Raw genomic sequence first — 24,184 nt, forward strand, 5'->3', positions numbered from 1 at the left:
GGATGAAAGTTGCCTTTGTTCACGGATGCTACGGTTGTGCTGTCATCTGGATGGCCTCTAAGAGAGATGTTCTGTTTGCCACACAATATTATGGTACCTATAATTGCTCTAAGTAAGTACATATTTCTGTCAAACATCCCTTGTTTTCGCGTGGAAATTCTTAAATGACAAGGTTTCCTTTGGTTTTTGAGCACTTTGAATTAGCGCAACGCTGGTGTCAAGTGCCTTCTGGTGACATTGCATTTTCTGACGACGTTCAAGTGCTCCTTCTTTACCAGTGGCTTTTTTTAGCTTTTTGAATGGAGCTGTTACAGGTGGCCTTTTCTGTGCTCGAACATCCATCATGCATCACGCAATATTTGCAAAAACCTCCCATTTGACAAGGGCTATATACAAGCCAATTACACGTTTCTAATCATAACGGCTGGCAAACGAGCTTCTTAGAATATTTATCTTTTCCCTTAACCACAGTCCTTGAGAAAAAGTTTGAGTATGATGGAGGTGGGCTAAAATGGTTTTTAGGGTATTTAATTTTTCTTGGGATTGAAGAGTTCTTGTATCGACTTTACCACTAACGATGTCCCCGACATCAAAGTATAGTACAACATGCTGATAAATGGAAGAATCTTGGGAAAAACCGAAAAATAAAGCAAGTAATTTACTGCTAAGCCGTCAAATTGAAAGTGCAACTTATTGTTTTCAACGTTCTAGATAGTTCTCTATGGATTTTTAACAATTATGATTTGAAAACTCAGCATAACTTAACGTTTACTTAATCGATATCTGAAAAATGCTTCTTAACTGTCTGGGCCACTTAAAGAAGCATTGTTGACAGTTATGCCAAATTCGCTTGCTAAGGATAGAGACTCTGATCGATCTTCGATATTAAGGTCTTTGTTGAGAGACAAAAGCTCGCAAAGTATTGTGCAGATTTTTCAAGTGATTCTAAAAATAGATTGCTTCCCTTTTCACCACGGAAAAACAGATTTGATTTGACACTGCAAGAGCTCACAGTCAGAAACAATTGGGGCCCCGAAACTGGTATTTTTTGAGGGAGATCGCTGTCTGAAGGGTGAAAGAAACGCTTTGATAAAATTAGATAAAGGAATCATTTAGCCCTGATAACAAGAAATAAATTAGACTCTCGTGTACTTCAGTTGACCTCACCAAAGCAATTGCCAAACAGGGAGCTCAGGTTAAATTTGATTAAGAATTGCTGCAAACTTTCTTCCTGAAAGCTTTTAGATCAATGATTACTGTAGTTTTTTCGCGGCGTCGTTTCTTTTACTTTTATTTTTGTTTTGGACACGCCAGTGAAGAAGTAAAATTTTCTTTTTATGTACAAGCGTAGAGCAGGTCAAAGCTGCTATGAACACAGACTTTTGTAGCTACTCCGCGCTTGGATCTTAGGACTGAACTGAAAAGCATAATTAATTTTCAATGAGGTTAAACAAAAATAGAAATAGACCTTTTCACGGTTTCTGACGCCATCTTAGGAGGCTGCCGCCACTGACTCATCGCAAGCATGCCTTTACATGTGATTACAAATGGACTCTAAATTTATGATTTTTATGTAATACTAAGTAGAGATCTTAGAAGAGTTTGTATTGTTAATGAACTGTTCACGTAGCAAAAACAAATAGTGGCATGGCTGTGCACTTCATTTATCTATTTGTCAAAGACTGGATAAATAAATGATTTTGTTCACAGTCTTTGCCTTCAGTAATTGAATTACATTTGAATTAATTAAATATACAAATTGAATTAAAAAAAAAAGAGAAGTCGAAGAATCTAAATTAAAATGACCAGCAAATGCTCCAAGAAAGGTAAATTGTGAACAGACCCTAAACACATTGAGCATCTATGTCATTCGGCCGCTCGAGGTCCTGGAATATAAAGCTGATTTTATGCTCTTTTTTTCTGCCCAAAATGGTTGCAACCACAACGGAAGCCATCAGATCATAATTTTCGAAGCTAAAAATTCCGATAAATCTCGCGATGGGTTCGTGAGCGGTCTGAGTTGCTTTGAATGGAAAATTGTAGTTTTTCATTGGATGACAATAATCAAGGTCAGTTGGGAGGAGGCTGGGGCTGGGTCCTATCTATTAGTGATAAGGATGATCGTCGAGAATATTGAAGGTTGAAAAAGATGTAAAAGGCTGCTACACTATTGATTTATGAGCCTTTGGCAAAACCAACGTTTTATTCCCCCGCCCCCCCCCCCCCCCCTTTTAAAATCAATTCGAGTTCTTTCAGGATTGTTCGTCAAGTAAAGTCATTGATCAAACAGCTTGACCAAGCAGTTCAGTTTGCCAAAAACCTTGTTGAGAGAAGCTCAAGTTCAGATGTTATGAAAAGTAAGAAGAGTTTAGAGCAGAGATTTGGAGATCTCGACAAGGCCACAGTCCCTGCACTTCCTGTCAGCTCATACGTGAAGTTTTTCTCGACTAATGCACTTGACAACCTAAACCTGGGGTCAGTGATAACCAATGAAACAGATGTTCGGTTGTCATCGTTGGAAGCTCTTACTGAAAATCTCCAAGCTGGTCTGGAGGCAGAGCTTCTCATTTGTTCAAAGGGAAAGAGTGAAGAAGAGCTTACAAGTAAATATCAGCGTGAACTTGACGTTAAAGTACTCATAGAACCCGCTGAAAATGTAGCAAGTTTAAGAATTTTAAAAAAAGAAAATGATGATATCCACGTGAAGTTTGTTCCCACAGTACCTGGCACCTACAACATGACAGTCAAGATAAATGGCGACAAACTTGTTACCAGTCCTTTCAGGGTCCACGTGAAGGAACGACGGATTGATGTTGTGGGAGAGTTAGTTCTAAAAGGACAAACTCCTGTATGGCCAAATTTGATTGCTGTCAACAGCAAAGGAACGATCGCTGTAAGTGACCGTAAAGAACACTGTATCTTAATCTTTGATGAGGATGGAAATGTTGTGCGAAAATTTGGCTGCTATGGAAAAGGGCCTGGGCAGCTGTGTTATCCACCTGGATTGACATTCGTGAATGATGACGAGCTACTGGTGGTGGATTACTGTAATTGCCGAATTCAACAATTCAATGTACAGACAGGGAACTTGTCGAAGAGCTTCGGAAAGGTTGGGACTGGAGACGGCGAATTTATGGGAGCCGAAGGAATTTTTATGAATGATGAAGGACATGTCATTTTGGCGGATTACTCTAGCAACCGAATCCAGGTCTTGGACAAAGATGGTAAATTCATGTACGAATTTGGAGACAACGGCCCTGGAAAGCTAGACCAACCTACTGGATGCATTTATCACGAAAACAAGTTCATTGTATCTGACATTGGAAATCATTGTTTGAAAGTATTTGATAAGTCAGGGAAGTTCTTGTACAAGATTGGAGAAAAAGGCGAAGCTGATGGACAGTTTTTATTCCCATGGGGTTTGTGTGTTGAGAAATATGGCGATCATCAGAATCTTTTGGTGTGTGACAGAAATAACGGACGCATTCAACAGTTTACAATGGAAGGTCGTTTTATTGGCAAAACTGTTGTTAAGCTAAGAAATCCGAAAGCAATAGCTATATCACCAGATGGTCGTATTTTGATTTGTGACTATAGAGACAAAAAAATTCATATCTTGAAATAGACACTCAATTGTTTTTTGCGAAAAGGAATAAGAATGTGAGAATGGTAACAGAGTGAACACTTTTACCATTACATTCAGCAAATGATTTGTGCTGTGAACATGATTTGCCTAGAGATTATTTAAGTGCATGGGATGTATGTAATAAACATTGAACCGAGTAACATGTACTAGACAGGCATGGATCAGCGAGTCTGCGATCCTCACCACCGCGTTTATTGTTGGATATCGAGCTCCCTTGGTCCCACGTTCCTTTGTCAATCTTTTACTTAGGAGGGAATATTCAAGTTTTAGCTTGTGACATATCTTTACATGACAGTTCTCAATTTTGCAGGATAGGAATGAATGATGAATGAATGAACTTTTAAGATTTTTTAATTGAAATAGGAAGCTCTCGCGCAAAGACTTGTACCTTGGCTAACGAAGAGTTTAATATTAAACATGCTACTTTGGAAGAATGAGTATAGACAATTCTAAATTGATGAGTGTAGTAGACAAGGTAACTTCGTAGCAAAGAAGAAATAATTTCTGATCATTACACGATGAAAAAAATAAATTATAACTTCATAGTAATAACAAATTCTTTAACTAAAATTAGTGGCCAGTGGTCAAAGGAGAATTTGAGATGTATAACTAACTTTATTAGATACTCAACAAAATATCGCGTTTCTGATTGGTCAATGATGAATGCATAAATAGGTTATAGAGTGCAAAAGAGGTTATAGAGTGCAATACGGAGAAGTTGCCATGGAAACACCGGGGAAGCGCCAAATTTGAACACCAAATTATAAAAAAATCGAGAATATAATAAATAAAAAATCGTATGAACCTGCTTGTGCATTTCGTGATTTATGGTCACTCGTGATGTTTTGAAAGTTCTCAAATTGCACTCGCCTACGGCTCGTGCAATTTTGAGAACTTTCAAAACATCACTCGTGCCCATAAATCACGAAATGCACTCGCCTTCATACGATTTCCCATACTTATACTTAGCAAACCAATCATTGTAGTGTCATTTGAATTAAAAGTGGTTTACTATAGAAAATTTCTTTTTTTTTTCTTGTGGCTTCATGGGTATGAGCCATAGATTCATGGTACACTTTAAATCATGAAACCTGAGGGGGGTGTGGAGGGAGGGAAATTTAAGCAAAAAAACTTTTGGAAGAGAATTGTAGCGAGACCGTCCGTCCTGTCTAATAATATTTGTATGTTAACGAATCTGAAAGGACAATTCTAAAATAACTGTCGTAAAAGATCAAAAGAGGAACTATCGTCTCTTGAAAAGATGGATTTGCTTATCGTGGAAACTGTGAAACCGGAGGCCTTCGTTTTTCCCGCGAGTTTTGAATAAGTCCCATCATACACTGCGCTAAACCAGATGCGCCTGACCACTATTTGGTGATGAGTTGTAAAATGTCTGTCCAAGTGTCGTAAACGATGCCTAGTTTGAAAAATCACCGCTGTTCACGTCGCCTTTGCGGCGACACTCTTGCCTAGTATCAACAGCTGTCTATAAACGTCTTGCAAGCAACGTTTTTCACTCGTGTAGAGCCCATATCTATGGCCTACTTCACAACTTCGAAGGAAAAATGTGAGCTTAGTTGTTTACCGATGGCAGCGTTTGATGGGTCATTTATTCAAGAACTACGTAGAAAAGGTGTATCCGGTCGGTTGTAGAGTTATAAAATGCTCATTTGTCATGTTAGCTCACCTTACGTGTATGTTGTTTACATGGTGAGTGCTCCACACTATATTTTACCTTAAAAATTTTTAGGAATAATTTGCCTATGATAGCTTTTGATTGGATAACTAATTAAGGGTGATATAATAGATCAGGGTTCTCAATAGGATTTGAAGTAGGTATGTAGCCAACTTTATGCAAGCATCTTTGCCAAATGAACATGAAACAATGGTTGGAACAAGTAGACCATACAGTAAGGTATAATGAATACAAATCTAAGAAGCGATCAATTACCAGATACCTTTTTAAGTTCCTGTAGTTATTGCAATTAAATTATTCCTAACTGGAATAATAAATGTCAAATTCTCTTCTACTGATCCTACTTATTGATAATTGCAGTTTTACTTTCATGTTTGGTTCAAAATATTGGTCTGAAGAATCATTGTAGTGCCTTTTTATGACAAAAATTATCAAAAACAAAAGACATGAGACTATCATGAGATACAATGTGGGATGATTTTGCCTGATGGTATTAAAGCCACCCTCACATTATTAGAATTAATGTCTTCTTAAAATTTGTCATTTTATTAAATCATTAAGCTATTTGGAATAAATCTGAAGAAGGCAAGTGGTCTGATGTCTTTGATAAATGAATTGAGAGATGGGATTAAAAAGCAAGGATACAGAAAAATAGACATTTCTAAGACATCTTTCATAGGACATGAATGCGTAATTAAGATTTGAGTTTTATGCTTTGTTTATTGGTTTATTTATTGAAACTCATTGAATTTAAAAATGCTCTGAAATTATAGTGCTTGAAATTGGTAGGATGTGAGAGTAGTGAAACATCTAAAAGAAGAGTGGATTATTTTCTATTCCTATGAAATTTATCATCATTGTTTATCACTATACCTGAAAACAAAGAAAAACAAAAAGTTAAGGTATAGAATGAAATCAATTTCCTATTTTCTAGCTGGAATTGAAGTGATAATGTTAATACTATGAAATTACATAGGGGTTCCAAAGATTCGGCAACAAATTGAGGTCAGGGTTTTCATTTGTGATGTCCTTTCTACTGGTATGCCTGTGTTAGACTGAAAAAAAATCTTTCACTTTGTTTTAATTTGGACAAATGACAAATGACTTGGAAGTTTTCCTTTGTCCCATGCTTGTGACAAGACGAAAAAACATCTTTTTCTATAGGAATTCTTGTTTCTAAAATTTCTTTTCTTGTTTTTTTGTATGAATTCAAATGTAATTTGCACAGACAACTTTAGTTTTTTTCACTATTGAAGCAGTTGTTAATAGATGGGATTTCATCACAAGTGTATGTGTCCATTACAAAAAATCATTTTCAGTTCATTTTCCCCAATGATCAGTCTTACAGTTTTATCTGTAGATTACCCATTGTTATGTAGAGTGATTTATCTTTTGGTTATTCTTTTTTTCTGTTCGTTGAAGCTGACACTGCATTGTAGGGTTCTGAGATATTTCATTCATTGAACCACAACTGAACAAGCATCACAAGAGAGATTTGATCATGACATCTGCCAGTGACTCCACAACTCGCAGATCCAAGAAGAAACTACCAAACATCCCTCCTGAGGAATTATCACTGCATGGAAATGGAGGATCATTGGAAGGTGGTGGTAAACCTCATGATTTGCCACCTGAAGTGCAGGCACAATTTATCAGACATGTGCACAAAAGATCGCGTTCATTGACAGGGCTGGATACGATTGAGTTTGAAAAAAAGGTGCAAGCTGAAGCTGAAAAGGAAAATGTGGAACCAAAACCTTTACTTGAACAAAGTTTAGCAACACCAAAACAGGAGCAGTTGATTGGAAACCAAGATGAGAGGACAACATTTGCACATTCTTTGCCATCAACTCCAGGTATGATTGCAAAATGATGAGGTTATTTTTTTTCTGTTTCATTGGGATTATAAGGAACACTACCTTTTGTGTAAAGAACAAGCTTTAAACTGACTATTGTGGAAGTGACTTTGAGTTTTGTTTCTTCCCTTGAATGTGATACTAGTCCATCAAAGTTTTACCCAGGTCTTTTATCAGGCCTCCCTGAGAGTTATCTGTTGCCTGTGTATACTTGTAAATGGAGAGAGACACTAAGTTAGTAAAGAGACTTGCCCAAGAAAAGAACACCTGACCTTGTCAGGTCTTTAACATGCGTCTTTCAATGCTGAATTCAGCACATGAACTACCAGGTATGGTGGGTGTCAATATAAGATGTCCATCTACAATACTGTCTTTGTAGACAGCTTTCATTTTCATTTTGATGAAAATTTGCATTTCACCTTTTCCAACTTTTATTTTTCAATTTTTAATCGAAAATCTAGTGCAAGTTCAGTGAGATCAGCAGATGACAGGGGGGAACTTGTAAAAGAGCTTAGATGGCACTACAAACAGTATGTGAAGACAGCAAGATGGAACAAAGAGAGGCTCATCAATGTAAGTGTGATTTTAAAAAAGCTGGAGGGGAATTTGATTTTCCTCTATGAATTGAACTAAATTCATGCTCTCAGATTTGTCACTAGAAATTGTAACAAGTTTGATCTGAAAAGAGAAAGCTGCTGAATTTAATTATGCATAGGAGTCATAAGAAATTGCAAGGCAGGGAAAAAGTAGATTCAAAGATTTAGATTTATACTGTTAAAATGGAACTTCCAGTAGGGGTAATCACCAGAAACCCTTTTTCATGTATGCACGGGCATACACAAAAAAGGTGGTTCATTCAAGGGATATCTCTGAGTGAGGTTACACTTCTTTAAACTGCCTAATGTAAATTAGCAGATGTAATCAGCTTAAGCAAGGGACATGTTGGATAACAGTTATGGAGGATCTGATAACCAGCAAAAATTGGGACCAGACTTCTCTGCTGACTAATGTGATTTATTAAGCTTCTCACAGCAATTTTGAATGTCAAGTTTATTGTCATTGTGAGTAGTCCTAGGATAGAATCATCCATTGTGATAAGTGAGTAGCTGCCCAAACTTGATCAACTTGTCTGAAAAACTTGACTTTAATTGGAAGAAAGCCTTAAGTCATCTTTGGGATTTAAAACAATCAATAAACTATTTCATGTTGTTTATGTATGTACTATTCTTTTGGATGCAGAAGTCATGATTTATAGTTTCCTTTGTTTTAAGATTTTCAACCAGTTTAAGTTGTGTAAGTTTTTTTTGTCTTAGAGTACATTTATAGTGCTGAGACAAGGAAAAAATGAACCAGCGTGACATAAAGAAACTTTTAACCATGAGGATGACCTATTAGGAAATGTTTCATTTTAAACATTAATCAGAACTTGTTCAATAAATTTTTTGACATCTTTTTGCATTTTATTTAGTATTCCTACTGGGTAGATGATAATTTGCAATATGCAACTCATGGCTAAACCACTTTAACTACTGCTATGTTCCCAACTACGACAAGTTCTACTGCATTCAACACTATCAGGATATTGAGAATGCCAGTTTTGGATTAGGAGAAGATATCTGTCATGCAATGGGTATAGGACCAGGAGTACAACAGCAATTTAAATTTACACCAGGTGTGTTAAGTACATATTTTATCATGCCTCCCAGCATTTCTTACAAATCACAATCAATTATCTGTTTGATCAGAAAGTGGTAATGTGGTAATGTTTTATCCAAGGCTACAAAGGTGAGTCAATCAGATTAATTTACTTAATGAGGAATGATTTGTTTTGTGAAATATCATGTGTGTAAATATGCATCATACACATAGTGACAGAAACAATATATTGTTTTTACTCAGATCTTGTATTTACTGAGTGCAAAAAGAGAAAAAGAGAGAACTGAGAAAGGTATGCATGATGCATACAATATTGATCATAGATTTTGGCCTAAATCATTGTGACAACCTTCAGAGGGAATAAACTAGCAGTAATCAGTATTTGCTAGAGATGGATGACAGAAAAAGACACGAATGGAGAAATCAGTACTAGATGCTTCCATCTGTGATCTTTTCCAGGCTATCAGTACCCAGAGCTATTTTTGGAAGTCTTTCCATGGGATAACCCCACCCTAATCCTACAGATATGCCAGGTAAGGTCACCTTAGTGGCAGGGTTATTCTAACAATAATACCCCCCCCCCCCCTTTTGATGTATCTTTTTATTCAGAGGAAATGGCTTATTATGCCAAGTAGTTGGGTTAACTCTCTCTAAGATGGTGCAACTGTGCTTAGAACAGAGTAAAAGTACTTGTACCAATGTTAGTAATATCTGTGGGATTACTGAATGATGTGAAAGGACTTAAATCAAGTAACATGATTGCACCAGCTTATTAGATAGTTGATTGACGAATAAAGACAGAATATAGAAGGTAATTAAAAAGTGAGTGTCTCCTCTAAATGAATACACAACAGATGGTTCCAAGAGTTAAAGATCATAGCTTTACTTCATGTAGAACACATACAGTGTAGAGGCATTTGATCATTTGAGGTTGAACTAACTTTAGCATTGAACTCTATAAAGCTTGATTATGTTTCCTTGCAGATGTCCAAGTCTCAATTGAAGAAAGAGATGTCCCAGTGGTAAGTTTTATAGACTCCAGAGTGACCATGTTAGGTTTATACCTCTGATGATCTCTTTTTTCTTACTATTTATTTTATTTTTATTATTATTTTTATTTTATTTTTTTTTGACATGACTGAATTCTAAGTTTATAGTCAAGCAGCCATATACTAATTCCCTTGGAGATCGTGTCACGCAATCATATGTGACTTTAATTTAAGAAGCAAAAAAAAATTCAAAGACAAATCTTTAAGAGGATCTACAAATTACTAGCTAGGCCAACAGTACAATTTTGCCTCAGGACAATGCATCCATTTAGCAATCTTCTCTTTCGCCGTGATGAATTAGAGTTGAATTCATCCTTCGATTCTGACTGTTAAGTTGGTAATCTTTGTCTCTTTGTATCTTGCAGGTTGGAGACACTGTAGACTACTCACTTCAGTCAACAGCAGATCGAAGTCTTGCTTTATTTTCTGGTATGAGTTTGCATTCGGTAAGACCAAAAATACTCGGTCAATTAGCAACTAGAAGCTTATAAACTGAAGGTAGTTACTTTCTTTTTTTTTCCATGTACAGCAAACAGACTCCACCACAGTATCAGCACTGTTTGATTCCAACACTACTGTTCAAGATGAAATCTTATAGGGGAGTAATGGATGTGTTCTAAGGACTTGATCTTTCAAGTGGGAGTGACACCTTTAGAAGAAAACAATACTACAAATCAAAGAGATAATGGTGCTAAATCTGACTTAGATGATTTGTTTTCCGTTAAAGAGGATATCACACGATCAAGCCCCGTAAAAAAAAGGGTAACGCCCAAGAAGCCGCTAAGGACAGCGTGACAGATCTGTTTGATCCACTGCTAACAGACAATAACTTCAGAATGCTGTTGGAAATCATGTCACGCAATTCAATTTGGCTTCAATTACTGAAGCAAGGGAGAATTACTTTTCGAATTCAAAGACAAACGTTCTAAAGGATACCCAACTTGTAAGCTACGGCAACAGTTTAATATCACCTTACGACGGCAATTTACGTCCAACGAACGTTTTGAATGTAAATAGCGCCGGCTCTGTCTCAGTAAACCTTAAAAGGGGTTCACACATTTTCGGGAATGTGGATGAATTGTCACACAACAAAACTACATAACCAAATGTCACGTTATATGCCAGCGGACCACAAAGAACACAACAGCTATACAAAATTATACAATTTCCCTAATAACTCCCATCCAGTTGTTCAACCGCCTGTTATGTGTGGCCCGTCAACAATCCCTTTAAGACTTCCAAAACAGTCGAGTCAAAGAACTGAGTTTAGTTTTGTTGGAAAATCCGGTAAAGCAGATGCGTTTAGTTTTGTCCAAGATGAGATGGAAGCAAGAAAATCAATTTACGAGTAAAATAATTTTGTCACTGAAAATGATTTATCAGTGATAAAACTTTTATTTGACAAAGACGTTATAACAACAGTAGAATGCATCAAAGATGCCTAAAGACATAAATACAAGAAAGAAATGAAAGTAGTTTATTTAAAGTGAGAATTGAAGACAGTCGATTTTGTTTTATATAATAATTAAGTTATGTTTGATGTAATCTAGCCTGAAGCCTTTTAAGATGCCTTATGAATAATATCTAGTTTTTGCAATGATGGAAGGAAATATTGTCAACACTCCTTGACGCCCAAATTACAAGTAGCACTTGCCTTCCACTCACGCGAAAGAGCCGTCCGGCCAATTATCTAATTAACGTACTTCCGAAGTTGTAAATTCAACCTTTTATTTCTCGCCCGGATAAAAATCGCTTTTATTATTTAATATCTGGAAATGCCATCTTATGATATCAAATACTATTTACTGTAAAATCTCCTTTTCGTCTACTATCAGTCACAGAAAGGAACGGAACAAGAGCCATAAATAACCATGCTACTTCTTGTGTTACTTACATCCGCTCCAAAAATAAAAGGTCACCAATTCTGCTTGGTTGGCTGACATAAGAAGCTATCATATTTAATCGGACTGATGTTTCTCTGAATCACAAACAATACACGGGTGTATTTCGTTTCGCTCTGATTTCGTAACCTGCCTTTGTGATGGAGTCTCTCTTGAAGAATCTCGAAAAACATGTTACTTGTTCCATTTGCCTGGATACTTACACCAAACCAAAGACCATAGCTTGTCTTCATACCTTCTGCTTGAAATGTTTAGAGGAGCACGCTTTGAAAACCCAAAGACATGGACAATTTCGATGTCCCGATTGTCAGGCGGAAGTGAACATCCCAGAAGGAAATTGTTTCGATAATTTACCGACTGGTTTTCTGCAAAACAGTTTGTTGAGTCTTCTCGCTGTACGGCAAAGTGGCGATGGAAGTCAGATCAGTTGTGGTATCTGTAAGAAAAAGAGCGCCGAGATCAGCTATTGCTTCGCTTGCGAAAAATTATTGTGCCGTGATTGTGTTAATGCACACGAATTGTTTCAAGAGAGTGCCTTTCAAGGACACAAAGTGACGGCAGTGAAACAGTTTCAAGCCGTAGATTACGAGGCCTTGTTAAAGCGTCAGTCCTTTTGCCCTCAGCCTTACCACGAGAGAGAGGTAAACAGGTTTTTTTGCCGTGAATGCCAGATTTGTGTTTGTCAAGTTTGCATAAACACTGATCACAAGAATCATAACGTTGATCCGCTTGAGAAAGCAGCGGATACCGAGAAAGCAAACATTATGGCGGCAGTCGAGTCGATAGAACAAAAGAAGAAAGTCTGTAGCGATGCGATTATAACTTTTCAACAAGTTGTTGAAGAGCTGGAACGAAATGTTACCGCTGCTAAACGAGAGGTTTCCCAAACAGCGGAACAAATGATAGAGAAGATTCGAGAACAAGAGCGGGAAGCTACAAAAATTATCGAAAATGCACGCGTGTCTAGAATAGAGAAAATAAACTCTCTTAACGAGCAAGTAAAGTCATTGATGAAACAACTTGATCAAGCTGTTCAGTTTGCAAAAAACCTGGTTGAGAGGAGCTCCAGTTCAGATGTTATGAAAAGTAAGAAGACCTTAGAGCAGCGATTTGGAGATCTCGACAAGGCCACAGTCCCTTCGCTTCCGGTAAGCTCATTCGTGAAGTTTTTCTCGGCTAATGCACTTGACAACTTAAACCTGGGGCCAGTGATAACCAATGAAGCAGATGTACGGTTGTCATCAGTGGAGGCTCTTACTGAAAACCTCCAAGCTGGTCTGGAAGCAGAGCTTGTGATTTGCCGTCCAAAGCGAAAGAGTGAAGAAGAGCTTACAAGGAAATGCCAGCGTGAATTTTACGTTAGAGTGCTCATAGAACCCGCTGAAGATGTAGCAAGTTTAAAAGTTGTTGAGAACGAAAATGATGATTTCCACGTGAAGTTTGTTCCTAAAATACCTAGCACCTACAACATGACCGTCATCATAAATGGCTTCAAACTTGTTACCAGTCCTTTCAGGATCCATGTTAAGGAACGACGAATTCATGTTGTGGGCGAGTTAGTTCTAAAAAGAGGAATTCCCGTAAGTCCGAATTGGATCGCTGTCAACAGCAAAGGAACAATCGCTGTAGTTGACGATGAAAGACACTGTATCTTAATGTTTGATAAGGATGGAAATTTTGCGCGAAAATTTGGCTGCTATGGAAAATGGCCTTGGCAGCTGGCTAATCCAGCTGGAGTGACATTCCTGAATGATGACCAGCTTCTCGTGGTGGATGCATTGAATAGTCGAATTAATCAATTCAATGCACAGACAGGAAAGTTTGTGAAGAGGTTTGGAGAGAAAGGGACTGGAGACGGCAAATTTCTGGCACCCGAAGGAATTTTCATAAATGATGAAGGACATATAATTGTAACGGATTGCTCTAACAACAGAATCCAAGTCTTGGACAAAGATGGTAAATTTATGTTCACATTTGGGGACTACGGCCCTGGTGAGCTAAACGAACCTAGTGGATGCATTTATCACAAAAACAAGTTCATTGTATCTGACAGTAAAAACCATTGTTTGAAAGTGTTTGACAAATCAGGGAAGTTCTTGTACAAGATTGGAGAAGAAGGCGAAGCTGATGGCCAGTTTTCATGTCCACGGGATTTGTGTTTTGAGAAATATGGCGATCATGTGAATCTTTTGGTGTGTGACAGAGATAATGAACGCATTCAACAGTTTACAATGGAAGGTCGTTTTATTGGTAAAACTGTTATTAAGCTAAAAGATCCGAAAACAATAGCTACAACACCAGATGATCGTATTTTGGTTTGTGACTATGAAGACAAAACCATATATATCTTGAAATAGACACTTAAATGTTTTTTGGCAAAAGGAGTAATAATAATAATAATAATAATAATAATGTGGGAATAGGAACAAAGTTAGAACTTTTATCATTACACCAGCAATCAAATAATTTTTATATTTATTTTTTTTACCCTTAAATATGATTTGTTTAGAGATCTTTCAGGTGCTTGGGATGTATGTATTGAAAAGTGGACTAACGCGACCTTCCATCTCCTCCCATAGCTCAATTTCCAGGAGTGCATGTATCAGTTGAGACCGCGATCCTCTCCGCCGTGTGTATTGAAACATCGAGCTCCCTCGGTCCCAGGTTCCTTTGTCAATATAAAACACCGGAAAGAATATTGTAGTTTTAGATTGTCATGTAGTTTCAATTTTGCAGGATAGGACTAAAAAACAACTGTTACTCTGGAAATAATATTCTAGTTTTAGCTTGTCTGGTATCCTTGGTGAATTTCTTTCAATCTGCAGAACTGGACTAGAATATACAAATTAGTTACTTTAAGATATTCATGCAAGTATAGAGATGCTGGCACTATAAATTTTTTCTTTTTCGTCGTTTAATGATAATTTTTCTAGAAGAAACTAGAACATTAGAAAATTAGACTCGTTCAATTTTGGTATCCAGTTTATTGGGTTGTAAATTTGCCAAATATCTCTTACGATAAATGTAGATATGTAAAGATATGTGACTGATATTTTGATTGAGCAAAACTTCATATGTAATGACAATGCATCGCAAGCATGCCATTACTTCTGATTATGAAGAGACCGTGAATTTATGATTGTGGTATAATATTTTAGAGATCTTAGGAGAGTTTGCATTGTAAATGAACTGTTTATGTAACGAAAGAAAAGTGGTATAGCTGTGCACTTCATTCATCAAAGACTGGATGCAAAAATAAATGTGGGATTTTGTTAACAGTCTTTGCCTTCAGTAATGAAATTATATTTTAATTAATTAGGTATACAAATTGAATTTAAAAAAAATAAGACTCACGAGAAATGGAAGAATCTAAATTAAAATGCCCGGGAAAATGGTCCTGGAAAGATAAATTGTGAACAGATCTTAAACACATTGAGTATCTATGGCATTCAGCTACTCGAGGTCTTGGAATATAAAGTTGATTTGTTGTTGTTTTTTTTTTCTAACCAAAAACTAGTTGCAACTACAACTAATTTATTCATCAACGGATTTTCTTTGCATGGAAGCCATCAGGTCATAATTTCGGCTTCTAAAAATTCAGATAAATCTTGTGATGGATCCGTGACCGGCCCAATCTCAAGCCCATAGTCGTTTTGGCTTCTTGTCAGCGGTATAGTCGCCAAATAGTGTCATAATGTTTTAATTCCACTCCGCCCCCCTTTTTATTAGTAGCTCCTTGTCACCATATCGCTGACAAGGAGCCAAAATGACCCTGGGCTCGAGATTGGCATAAGTCACTTTGAATAGAAAATTGTATAGTCTTTCATTGGATAACATTAATCAAGGTCAGCTGAGAGGAGGCTGCGCTCAGGTCCTATCTACTAGTGATAAGTATGACCGTCGAGAATATTGAAGGCTGAAAAAGATGTAAAAGGCTATTTCATTATTTATTAATCAATGAGCTATCGGTAAAACCACGGTTTTATTCCCCATGCCCCCCTTTTTATTAGTAGTTCGAGTTCTTTCAGGATTGTACGTCAATAACTTATACCTTTGTTTACAGGCAGAGTTCTACACCTCGCGTTCTTTTGTATGAAATTCATGTATTTGTATATCATCTGCTTTTCATGAGGGCTCTAATCTGAAATGAAATTAACGAGGCATGCTGCATAACGAGCGAATTCATCAAGCCTTATCTAGTGATTTTTGTTTCAAATCTTACAAATTCACGAGCTAAACTTTTGTGAAGCCCACGTATCTAATCACTGCTGAGGAATAGTTTTTATTTTACATAAGGAATATTCATTGCAAAAACATATTTTCATCTGCTCTCAGTAACAGAAAACAATGGAGCACGAGCCTATTGTTAAAGAGTTTGTTGTGAGACTTAACTTCGGCTCCAAAAATAAAAGGTCACAAGGTTCGATCTGCTTGGTTGGCGGACATAAAGAGCTATCATACTAAATTTTAATCTGGCTGTTTCTCGGAATCACAGACAATACACAGTGTGTTTCATTTCGCTCTGATTTCGTTATCTGCTTTCGCGATGGAGTCTCTTGAAGAATCTCAAAAAACATGTTACTTGTCCTATTTGTTTGCAAGGCTAAGCACTTCCGATGTAGTTGATTCGTCCTTTTATTTCTCGCCCAGATAAAAATGACTTTTACTATTTTATAATTAGAAATTCTTCCTTGTGACATCAAATACTATTTACGATAAAAAGCTCCTTTTTATCTGCTATCAGTTACAGAACAAGAGCCATTCTTAAATAAAAGTACAACTTACTGTGTTACTTACATCTGTTCCAAAAATAAAACGGTCACGAGGTTTAATCTGCTTGGTAGGCGAACATAAAAAGCTATCATATTAGATTTTAATCTGGCTAGCCTAGGTGTAGCCATATCCTCCCCATTCACCCTGGCGGAGGGGGGGGGGGAGGGTAAGGCTACATGTAGGCTGTAATCTGGCTGATATTTTTTTGCCTTCGTGGGTCATTTGAAGCGTCTTTTTACGAAATTACTTCTGGCCGGAGGCCGTTAAGACATGAAAGGGAGGCAAGGCTTGCATCTTGATGGCCGCCAGCCACGACCTCCTCCGCTTCAAACTGGAATTAACGCCAAAATACTGAAAATCTCTCCTAACTAACAACGGTTGTTGATCGAGGAGATGTTGCTCTATCTCTTCGCTCCCTTTGTTCTCAGTCTTAACGGCCTCTGGCCAAAAGTAATTTTGTAAAAAGACGCTTCAAACGGTCCATAAAGGCTAAAAAATATCACAAATGCGTCGATTAACATTTCATTTATCTTTATTGAAATATTCAGACCGGGAGGTACTTTAGATATACAATTTTCAGAGCTTTATTTTCTTTATTCGTAACCCACAGAGATTTAGTCCGTCTCAAGTAAACACTTGTTATTAACCAAGAACACTACGTGTGGTCTGCCTGTGCACAAACAATAGTCACGTGTGTTTCGTTTCGCTCTAATTTCGCAATCTGCCAACGTGATGGAGTCTCTCTTGAAAAATCTCGAAAAACATATTACTTGTTCCATTTGTCTGGATACTTACACTAAACCTAAGACCATAGCTTGTCTTCATACATTCTGCTTGAAATGTTTAGAAGAGCACGCTTTGAGAACCCAAAGACAAGGACGATTTCGATGTCCCGATTGTCAGGCGGAAGTGAACATCCTAGAAGGAAATTGTTTCGGTAATTTGCCGACTGGTTTTCTGCAAAACAGTTTGTTGAGTCTTCTCGCCGTACGGCAAAGTAGCGATGGAAGTCAGATCAGTTGTGGTATCTGTAAGAAAAAGAGCGCCGAGATCAGCTATTGTTTCGCTTGCGAAGAATTATTGTGCCGTGACTGTGTTAATGCACACGAATTGTTTCAAGAGAGGGCCTTTCGTGGACACAGAGTGACGGCAGTGAAACAGTTTCAAGCCGTAGACTACGAGGCCTTGTTAAAGCGTCAGTCCTTTTGCCCTCAGCCTTACCATGAGAGAGAGGTAACCAGGTTTTTTTGCCTTGAATGCCAAGTTTGTGTTTGTCAAGTTTGCATAAACACTGATCACAAGAATCATAATGTTGATCCGCTTGAGAAAGCAGCAGATGCCGAGAAAGCAAACATTATGGCGGCAGTGGAGTCGATAGAACGAAAGAAGAAAGTCTGTAGCGATGCCATTAAAACTTTTCAACAGGTTTATGAAGAGCTGGAAAATTATGTTACCGCTGCTAAACGAGAGGTTTCCCAAACAGCCAAACAAATGATCGCGAAGATTCGAGAACACGAGCGGGAAGCTACAAAAGTCCTCGAGAATACACGCGTGTCTAGAATAGAGAAAATAAACTCTCTTAACGAACAAGTTAAGTCACTGATGAAACAACTTGACCAAGCTGTTCAGTTTGCAAAAGACCTGGTTGAGAGAAGCTCCAGTTCAGATGTTATGAAAAGTAAGAAGAGTTTGGAGCAGCGATTTGGAGATCTCGACAAGGCCACAGTCCCTTCGCTTCCGGTTAGCTCATTCGTAAAGTTTTTCTCGACTAATGCACTTGACAACCTAAATCTGGGGTCAGTGATAACCAATAAAACAGATGTACGGTTGTCATCAGTGGAAGCTCTTACTGAAAACCTCCAAGCTGGTGTGGAAGCAGAGCTTCTGATTTGTCCAAAGCGAAAGAGTAAAGAAGAGCTTACAAGTAAATGCCAGCGTAAATTTGATGTTAGAGTGCTCATAGAACCAGCTGAAGATGTAACAAGTTTAAGAACTTTTAAAAACGAAAATGATGATATCCACGTGAAGTTTATTCCTAAAGTACCTGGCACCTTCAACATTACAGTTATGATAAATGGCGACAAACTTGTTACCAGTCCTCTTAGGGTTCAAGTGAAGGAACGAAGGATTGATGTTATGGGGAAGTTAGTTCTCAAAGGAGAAATTCCCGAGAGGCCAGATTGGATTGCTGTCAACAGCAAAGGAACGATCGCTGTGAGTGACAATGAAGAACACTGCATCCTAATATTTGATAAAAATGGAAATTTTGCGCGAGAATTTGGCTGCTATGGAGAAGGGCCTGGGCAGCTGGCTAATCCAGCTGGAATTACATTCCTGAATGATAACGAGGTTCTGGTGGGGGATGACGATAATGGCCAAATTCAACAATTCAATGTACAGACAGGGAACTTTGTGAAGAGCTTTGGGAAGAGAGGGACTGGAGATGGCGAATTTATAGCACCTCAAGGAATTTTCATTAGTGATGAAGGACATGTTATTGTGGCGGATTGCTTGAACAACAGAATCCAGGTCTTTGACGAAGATGGTAAATTCATGTCCAAATTTGGAGACAATGGTCCTGGTGAGCTATGCGAACCTAGTGGATGCATTTATCATAAAAACAAATTCATTGTATCTGACAGTGGAAACCATTGTTTGAAAGTGTTCGGAAAAGCAGGGAAGTTCCTGTACAAGATTGGAGAAGAAGGCGAAGCTGATGGACAATTTTCATATCCATGGGGTTTGTGTGTTGAGAAATATGGCGATCATCAGAGTCTCTTGGTGTGTGACAGAGATAATGGACGCATTCAACAGTTTACAATGGAAGGTCGTTTTATTGGCAAAACTGTTCTTAGGCTAGGAGATCCGAACGCAATAGCGACAACACCAGATGGTCGTATTTTGGTTTGTGACTGTAAAGACAAAAGCATTTATGTCTTGAAATAGACACTCAAACGTGTTTTGCAAAAAGGAATAACGATGTGGGATTGTTAACAAAGTTAGCACTTTAATCACTACCCCGGCAATCAAATAATTTTTTTTTCCCTTGACTTGTTTAGAGATCTTTCAGGTGCTTGGGATGTATGTATTAAAAAGCGGACTAACGCGAACTTCCACCTCCTCCCATAGCTCAATTTCCAGGAGTGCATGTATCAGTTGAGACCGCGATCCTCTCCGCCGTGTGTATTGAAACTCTCATTGGTGGATATCGAGCTCTCTCGGTCCCAGGTTACTTTGTCAATATTTTACTTTGGAAAGAATATTGTAGTTTTAGCATGTCATGTATCTTTAGGTGATAGTTTTCAATTTTGCTGGCTAGGACTAAAAAACAACTGTTACTTTGGAAACAATATTCTAGTTTTAGTTTGTCTGGTATCTTTTTCAGTGGATTTTTTCAATCTGCCGAACTGGACTACAAACTGCAAATTAGTTCCTTTAAGATGTTCATGCAACTTATTTATCGTCGTTGAATGATAGTTTTTCCAGAAGAAACTAGAACATTAGAAAAGTAAACTCATTGCAAGTCTTGACAACCGCTTTTTTGATTGTAAATTTGCTTCATATTTCTTACGATAAATGTAGAAAAAAAGATAGGTGACTGATATTTTGACTGAGCAAAATTTCATATGTAATGTCAATGTATTAGTTATTAGTGACTTACAGGGACGGATCCGGGAAATTTTAATAGTCCAAATTTTGACTCAGAAAACACTACAGAAAGTTTCTTGGGCAAATTACCTCTCCCCGCAACTCCGTCATTTAACAAACCTTAACCCAATTCCCCCCTCCCGCCGTTACACATTATATCCAATTTAACAACAATTTTCTTAGCCCTCCGTGCAAGTCCTGAGAACCGCTTTTCAGACATCCTATTTCTAAGGTAGGAATTGATTCTTCGCAAGCCAGAGAATGAACGCTCAGCTTCGGCAGAACTTATTGGGAGCGTACACCCAATTATATAGCATTCATACCTTTCCACCTATCTGGTTTTGCCTCTAGAAATAGAACTACACTTCCGTAAAACTTGTTCTAGAAATCGCTCTCTTTTAGGCGAAAAAAATGAAAGACGGGAAAAGTCTCGTTTAAGGTTCTAATCATGTTTCAGTGACTGGAGTTAACACCGCGCACGACTGCAATACTGAGATTTAAAACGTGACTGTTGCATTAAGGCGCACAATGCCGTTGGAGCTATTCTCTTTTTACTCCCTTGCACACTATATACATGCTTCCGATGACATGGTAGTAGTACAATGATCATATGCTTGTCCTCTTGCAAACGCGACATCGATGTTGTTCTCGGCCAAACTTGACAAAATAGTGTTTGCTATGCTGATGATGCTATGCTAGATGTTTTTTCAAGGTTGACAAGATACCAGGTGCTTGTGGCATTTCCCCTACCAGTGAGAAAGTGTTCTCTCTGAGTGTTAGAGGCTCATCTGGCAAAGTTGTGATGAGAAAAATTAAAATGTTTGAATTATGGAGCTTAAGCTGTGTTGAAACTGGAAATTTTTGAGGGGAGACCGCTGTCGGAAGATTGAAAGAACGCTTTGAGAAAATTAGAAAAAGGAATCATTTAGCCTAAATAACAAAAGATAAATTAGACTGGCATGGAGTTGGCATTCGTATCTTCTAGTATCTGCCAAAATTAACAGCTGCTCTCTCGAGGACCTCGAGCGTGGCCTCTGCGGACTCAGCAGCTGGTAATGGAGCCTAGTGAAATTGAGGAAATTCGCACAAAAGTCCTCAATAGGATTGCAATTTTGCAGTCACAAAAAGCTATAGCTCTGGAAAGTTTCGTCGAAAATCCCTAATCTAACATTTCCATTTGCGGACTAGGACCTGAAAGTTTGGAGATTCTATTGAAATGCTGAATCAATCAGTCACATGTGGCCTTTAACTTGGTCACCAACTTCGAGGTGGCGTTGATAAAGAAGCCGTACCTTATGTGTAGCCGTACCCTCCCCTCCCCCCCACCTTGGGGGAGGGGGGCGGGTGGGACCCCTGCGATATTTTAATTGGTTTGTCACGCATTCCTCTTGTTAACATTTGCGTTTGGCGGCTATTCGAGATCAGTGGAGCATGGAGGCGCCCAATTGCCGCTCAGATCGAAGAGAAACCGGAACCCAAGTAGGTAAAATAGGAAAAACCGAAAACCACATCGGATATCAAATCCGAAAACCCGTCAGTATTTTTCGCGAAAACCGAAAACCAAATGCTAAAAAACGCAAAATCCGCCAACCGCAATTAACACCAAAACTGAAAACCGAAGTTTTTTGGCACAAAAACCGAAAAACTGACCCAAAAAAATAACCAAAACCGCAAAACCGAAAATCCCAATGCCCCCCTCATTAAGTATTGCTGTAAACTTTCTTTCTGAAAGCTTTCAGATTAATGATTATAATAGTTTCTTAAGGCGTCGTGTCTTCTATTTTTATTTAGTTTTTTGTTATCTAAACTAAATGATTCCTTTTTCTAATATTATCAAGGCGTTTTTTTTTTCTTCAGACAGCGATCTCCTCTAAAAGATTCCAGTTTCAACACAGCTTAAGCCCCATAATTTAAACATTTTCATTTTTCTCATCACAACTTTGCCAGATGAGTCTCTAACACTCAGAGAAAAAACGCTCGGCTGCGGCAGAACTTTCTGAGAGCGTACACCCAATTATATAGTGTGCATGCCTTTCCGCCCACCTGGTTTTGCCCAAGTCCTTCAACTTCTCCTTTCTTGAAATAGAACCACACTTCCCTAAAACTCGTTCTGGAAATCGCTGTCTTTTAGGCGAAAAATGAAAGACAGAAAAGGTTTCAGGTAAGGTGCTAATCATGTTTCAGTGACTGGAGTTAACCTGTGCGCGGCTGCAACTCTGAGATTTAAAAAGTGACTGTTGCAATAAGTGCACAATGCCGTTGGTGCTATTCTCTTTTTTCCCGCGCAAACCACGTGCTTCCGATGACATAATAATACTTCTTGATTTGCGTCTTTATCTGTCACCTCATCGCCGACGATTGAGAAAAAGGCGTTTTCCTTTTGAATCGGCTGTGTAACTTTCGACCGAATATATTCTCCGGTGATACGAATAACTTCTTGTACAGTTTTAGAGAGACTTCTGGCATTTCTCCAACCGGTTAGTAAGTGTTTTTTTAAATCTTTATCATAAGTTGCTTAATGGCATAAGAATGGCATGGAAGTTGCCTTTCTTCACGGATACCGTGCTTGTGCTGACATCTCGATGGCTTCAAAGAGAGATGTTCTGTTTGCCACAAAATATAATGGTACTTATGATTGCTCTAGGTAAGTTCATATTTTTGTCAGACATCTTGGTTTTGCCTGGAAATTCTTAATAGCAAGGTTTCTAACCACGAGGGCGGGAACACGAGCTTCTTCGAATGTTCATCTTTTCCCTTAACCACAATCTTGGCGAAAAAATTAGAGTGTGAAGGAGACGGGCTAAAATGGTTTTTAATTTTTTTCATCGGACTGAAGAAGTGAAGAGTTCTTGGATCGACTTTACGACTAACGATGTACCCGAAATCAAAGTAGGGTACAACATTCTGATCATTGGAAGAAACTTGGGAAAAACAGAAAAACAAAGAAAATAATTTACTGCTAAGTCGTCAAATTGAAAGTGCAATTTATTGTTTTCAACGTTCTACTTAGTTCTCTATGGATTTTTAATAGTTATGATATTAAAAACTCGACACAACTTAACGTTTACTTAATCGATATCTGAAAAATGCTTCTTAACTGTCTGGGCCATTTAATGAAGCATTGTTGACAGTAATATCAAATTCTCTTGCTAAGGATGAAAATTCTGATCGATCTTCAATAGTAAGGTCCATGCTGGGACACGAAAGGTTGCGAGGTGTTTTGCAGATGTTTCCAAGTGATTCTAAAAATAGCTTGTCTCCCTTTTCACCGAGGAAAACAGATTTGGTTTGACACTACAAAAGCTCACGGCTCAGAAACAATTATCCCGTTATGCGAAAGGAAGGTTCAATTTTTACGAAAAGAAATTGGGGATATGTCCTTTAATGCAAAGCAATCGCTTACGGTCAAATACTCCAACTGGCGCGTGCCTTGTAAGAAAGAAAGATGAGATATCGACTGGCTAGATAGATTTACATATTTAAGTCCATGAGACGAAAAAAGATCGTTAAAAATAGCATAAACTTTAGCTTGTGGCTCCTTGAATGGATTTTGCTTTACTTCAATATAAGTTACAGAGAAATATCTGAAACCCCTTGTGTGCTTCATGATTGTCTCTAAATGCTCTTCGTTTAGATAAGAGATGCCCCATTCATCAAGGCAGACGGTGCTTCACAACATGTCTCTTTCAGAGACACGTCTCCATCTTCTGCATACGCAGCCTTAGCTTGTTTTTAATCTCTTTAAGACTTAAATACTTGAATACAACACTAAGAGGCTCATCTGGAAAAGTTGTGATGAGAAAAATTAAAATGTTTAAATTATGGGGCTTAAGCCGTGTTGAAACTGGAATCTTTTAGAGGAGATCGCTGTCTGAAGAAAAAAAAGAAAGCCTTGATAATATTAGAAAAAGGAATCATTTAGTTTAGATAACAACAAATAAATTAGACTGTCGTGTACT

The 24,184-nt window shown here is 37.9% G+C and overlaps 4 protein-coding genes and 1 long non-coding RNA gene across 5 annotated transcripts in view; all 5 read left to right on the forward strand.

The window, feature by feature from the left end:
* The first annotated feature begins 1,812 nt into the window (after positions 1–1,812).
* Positions 1,813–3,872, forward strand: LOC113666117 (uncharacterized). Its single transcript, XM_089184160.1, has 2 exons — positions 1,813–1,826; positions 2,257–3,872. Exons 1-2 carry the CDS (start codon positions 1,813–1,815, stop codon positions 3,623–3,625), a joined length of 1,383 nt encoding a protein of 460 aa, XP_089040286.1. The 3' UTR covers positions 3,626–3,872.
* Positions 3,873–6,816: 2,944 nt separating this feature from the next.
* The window catches only part of LOC113666169 (uncharacterized), a 32,523-nt gene continuing 15,155 nt past the window's right edge, over positions 6,817–24,184 (forward strand). The window contains exon 1 of the mRNA XM_089184858.1: positions 6,817–7,198. Coding sequence (XP_089040984.1) covers positions 6,844–7,198 — 355 coding nt within the window. The 5' untranslated portion in view covers positions 6,817–6,843. The remainder of the gene's footprint in view (positions 7,199–24,184) is intronic.
* LOC113666205 (uncharacterized) lies at positions 8,698–15,082 on the forward strand. Its single transcript, XR_016180447.1, has 5 exons — positions 8,698–9,146; positions 9,314–9,387; positions 9,839–9,876; positions 10,269–10,349; positions 10,433–15,082. It is a non-coding gene; the product is annotated as an uncharacterized LOC113666205 (long non-coding RNA).
* On the forward strand, positions 10,460–15,082 carry LOC149038601 (E3 ubiquitin-protein ligase TRIM45-like). Its single transcript, XM_089184849.1, has one exon. The coding sequence runs from the start codon at positions 11,945–11,947 to the stop codon at positions 14,159–14,161; it is 2,217 nt and encodes a 738-aa protein (XP_089040975.1). The 5' UTR covers positions 10,460–11,944; the 3' UTR covers positions 14,162–15,082.
* LOC113666137 (E3 ubiquitin-protein ligase TRIM45) lies at positions 15,964–20,105 on the forward strand. The gene has a single exon (XM_089184850.1). It carries the CDS (start codon positions 17,310–17,312, stop codon positions 19,521–19,523), a length of 2,214 nt encoding a protein of 737 aa, XP_089040976.1. The 5' UTR covers positions 15,964–17,309; the 3' UTR covers positions 19,524–20,105.

The sequence above is a fragment of the Pocillopora damicornis genome, chromosome 10 (assembly GCF_964200805.1).
Source record: "Pocillopora damicornis chromosome 10, jaPocDami1.2, whole genome shotgun sequence".
NCBI classification, from domain to species: domain Eukaryota; kingdom Metazoa; phylum Cnidaria; class Anthozoa; order Scleractinia; family Pocilloporidae; genus Pocillopora; species Pocillopora damicornis.

What these genes read in the sequence shown, in the direction of transcription:
- LOC149038601 (XM_089184849.1), top strand. Translation starts at nt 11,945, where the DNA reads ATGGAGTCTCTCTTGAAGAATCTCGAAAAACATGTTACTTGTTCCATT.
- LOC113666137 (XM_089184850.1), top strand. Translation starts at nt 17,310, where the DNA reads ATGGAGTCTCTCTTGAAAAATCTCGAAAAACATATTACTTGTTCCATT.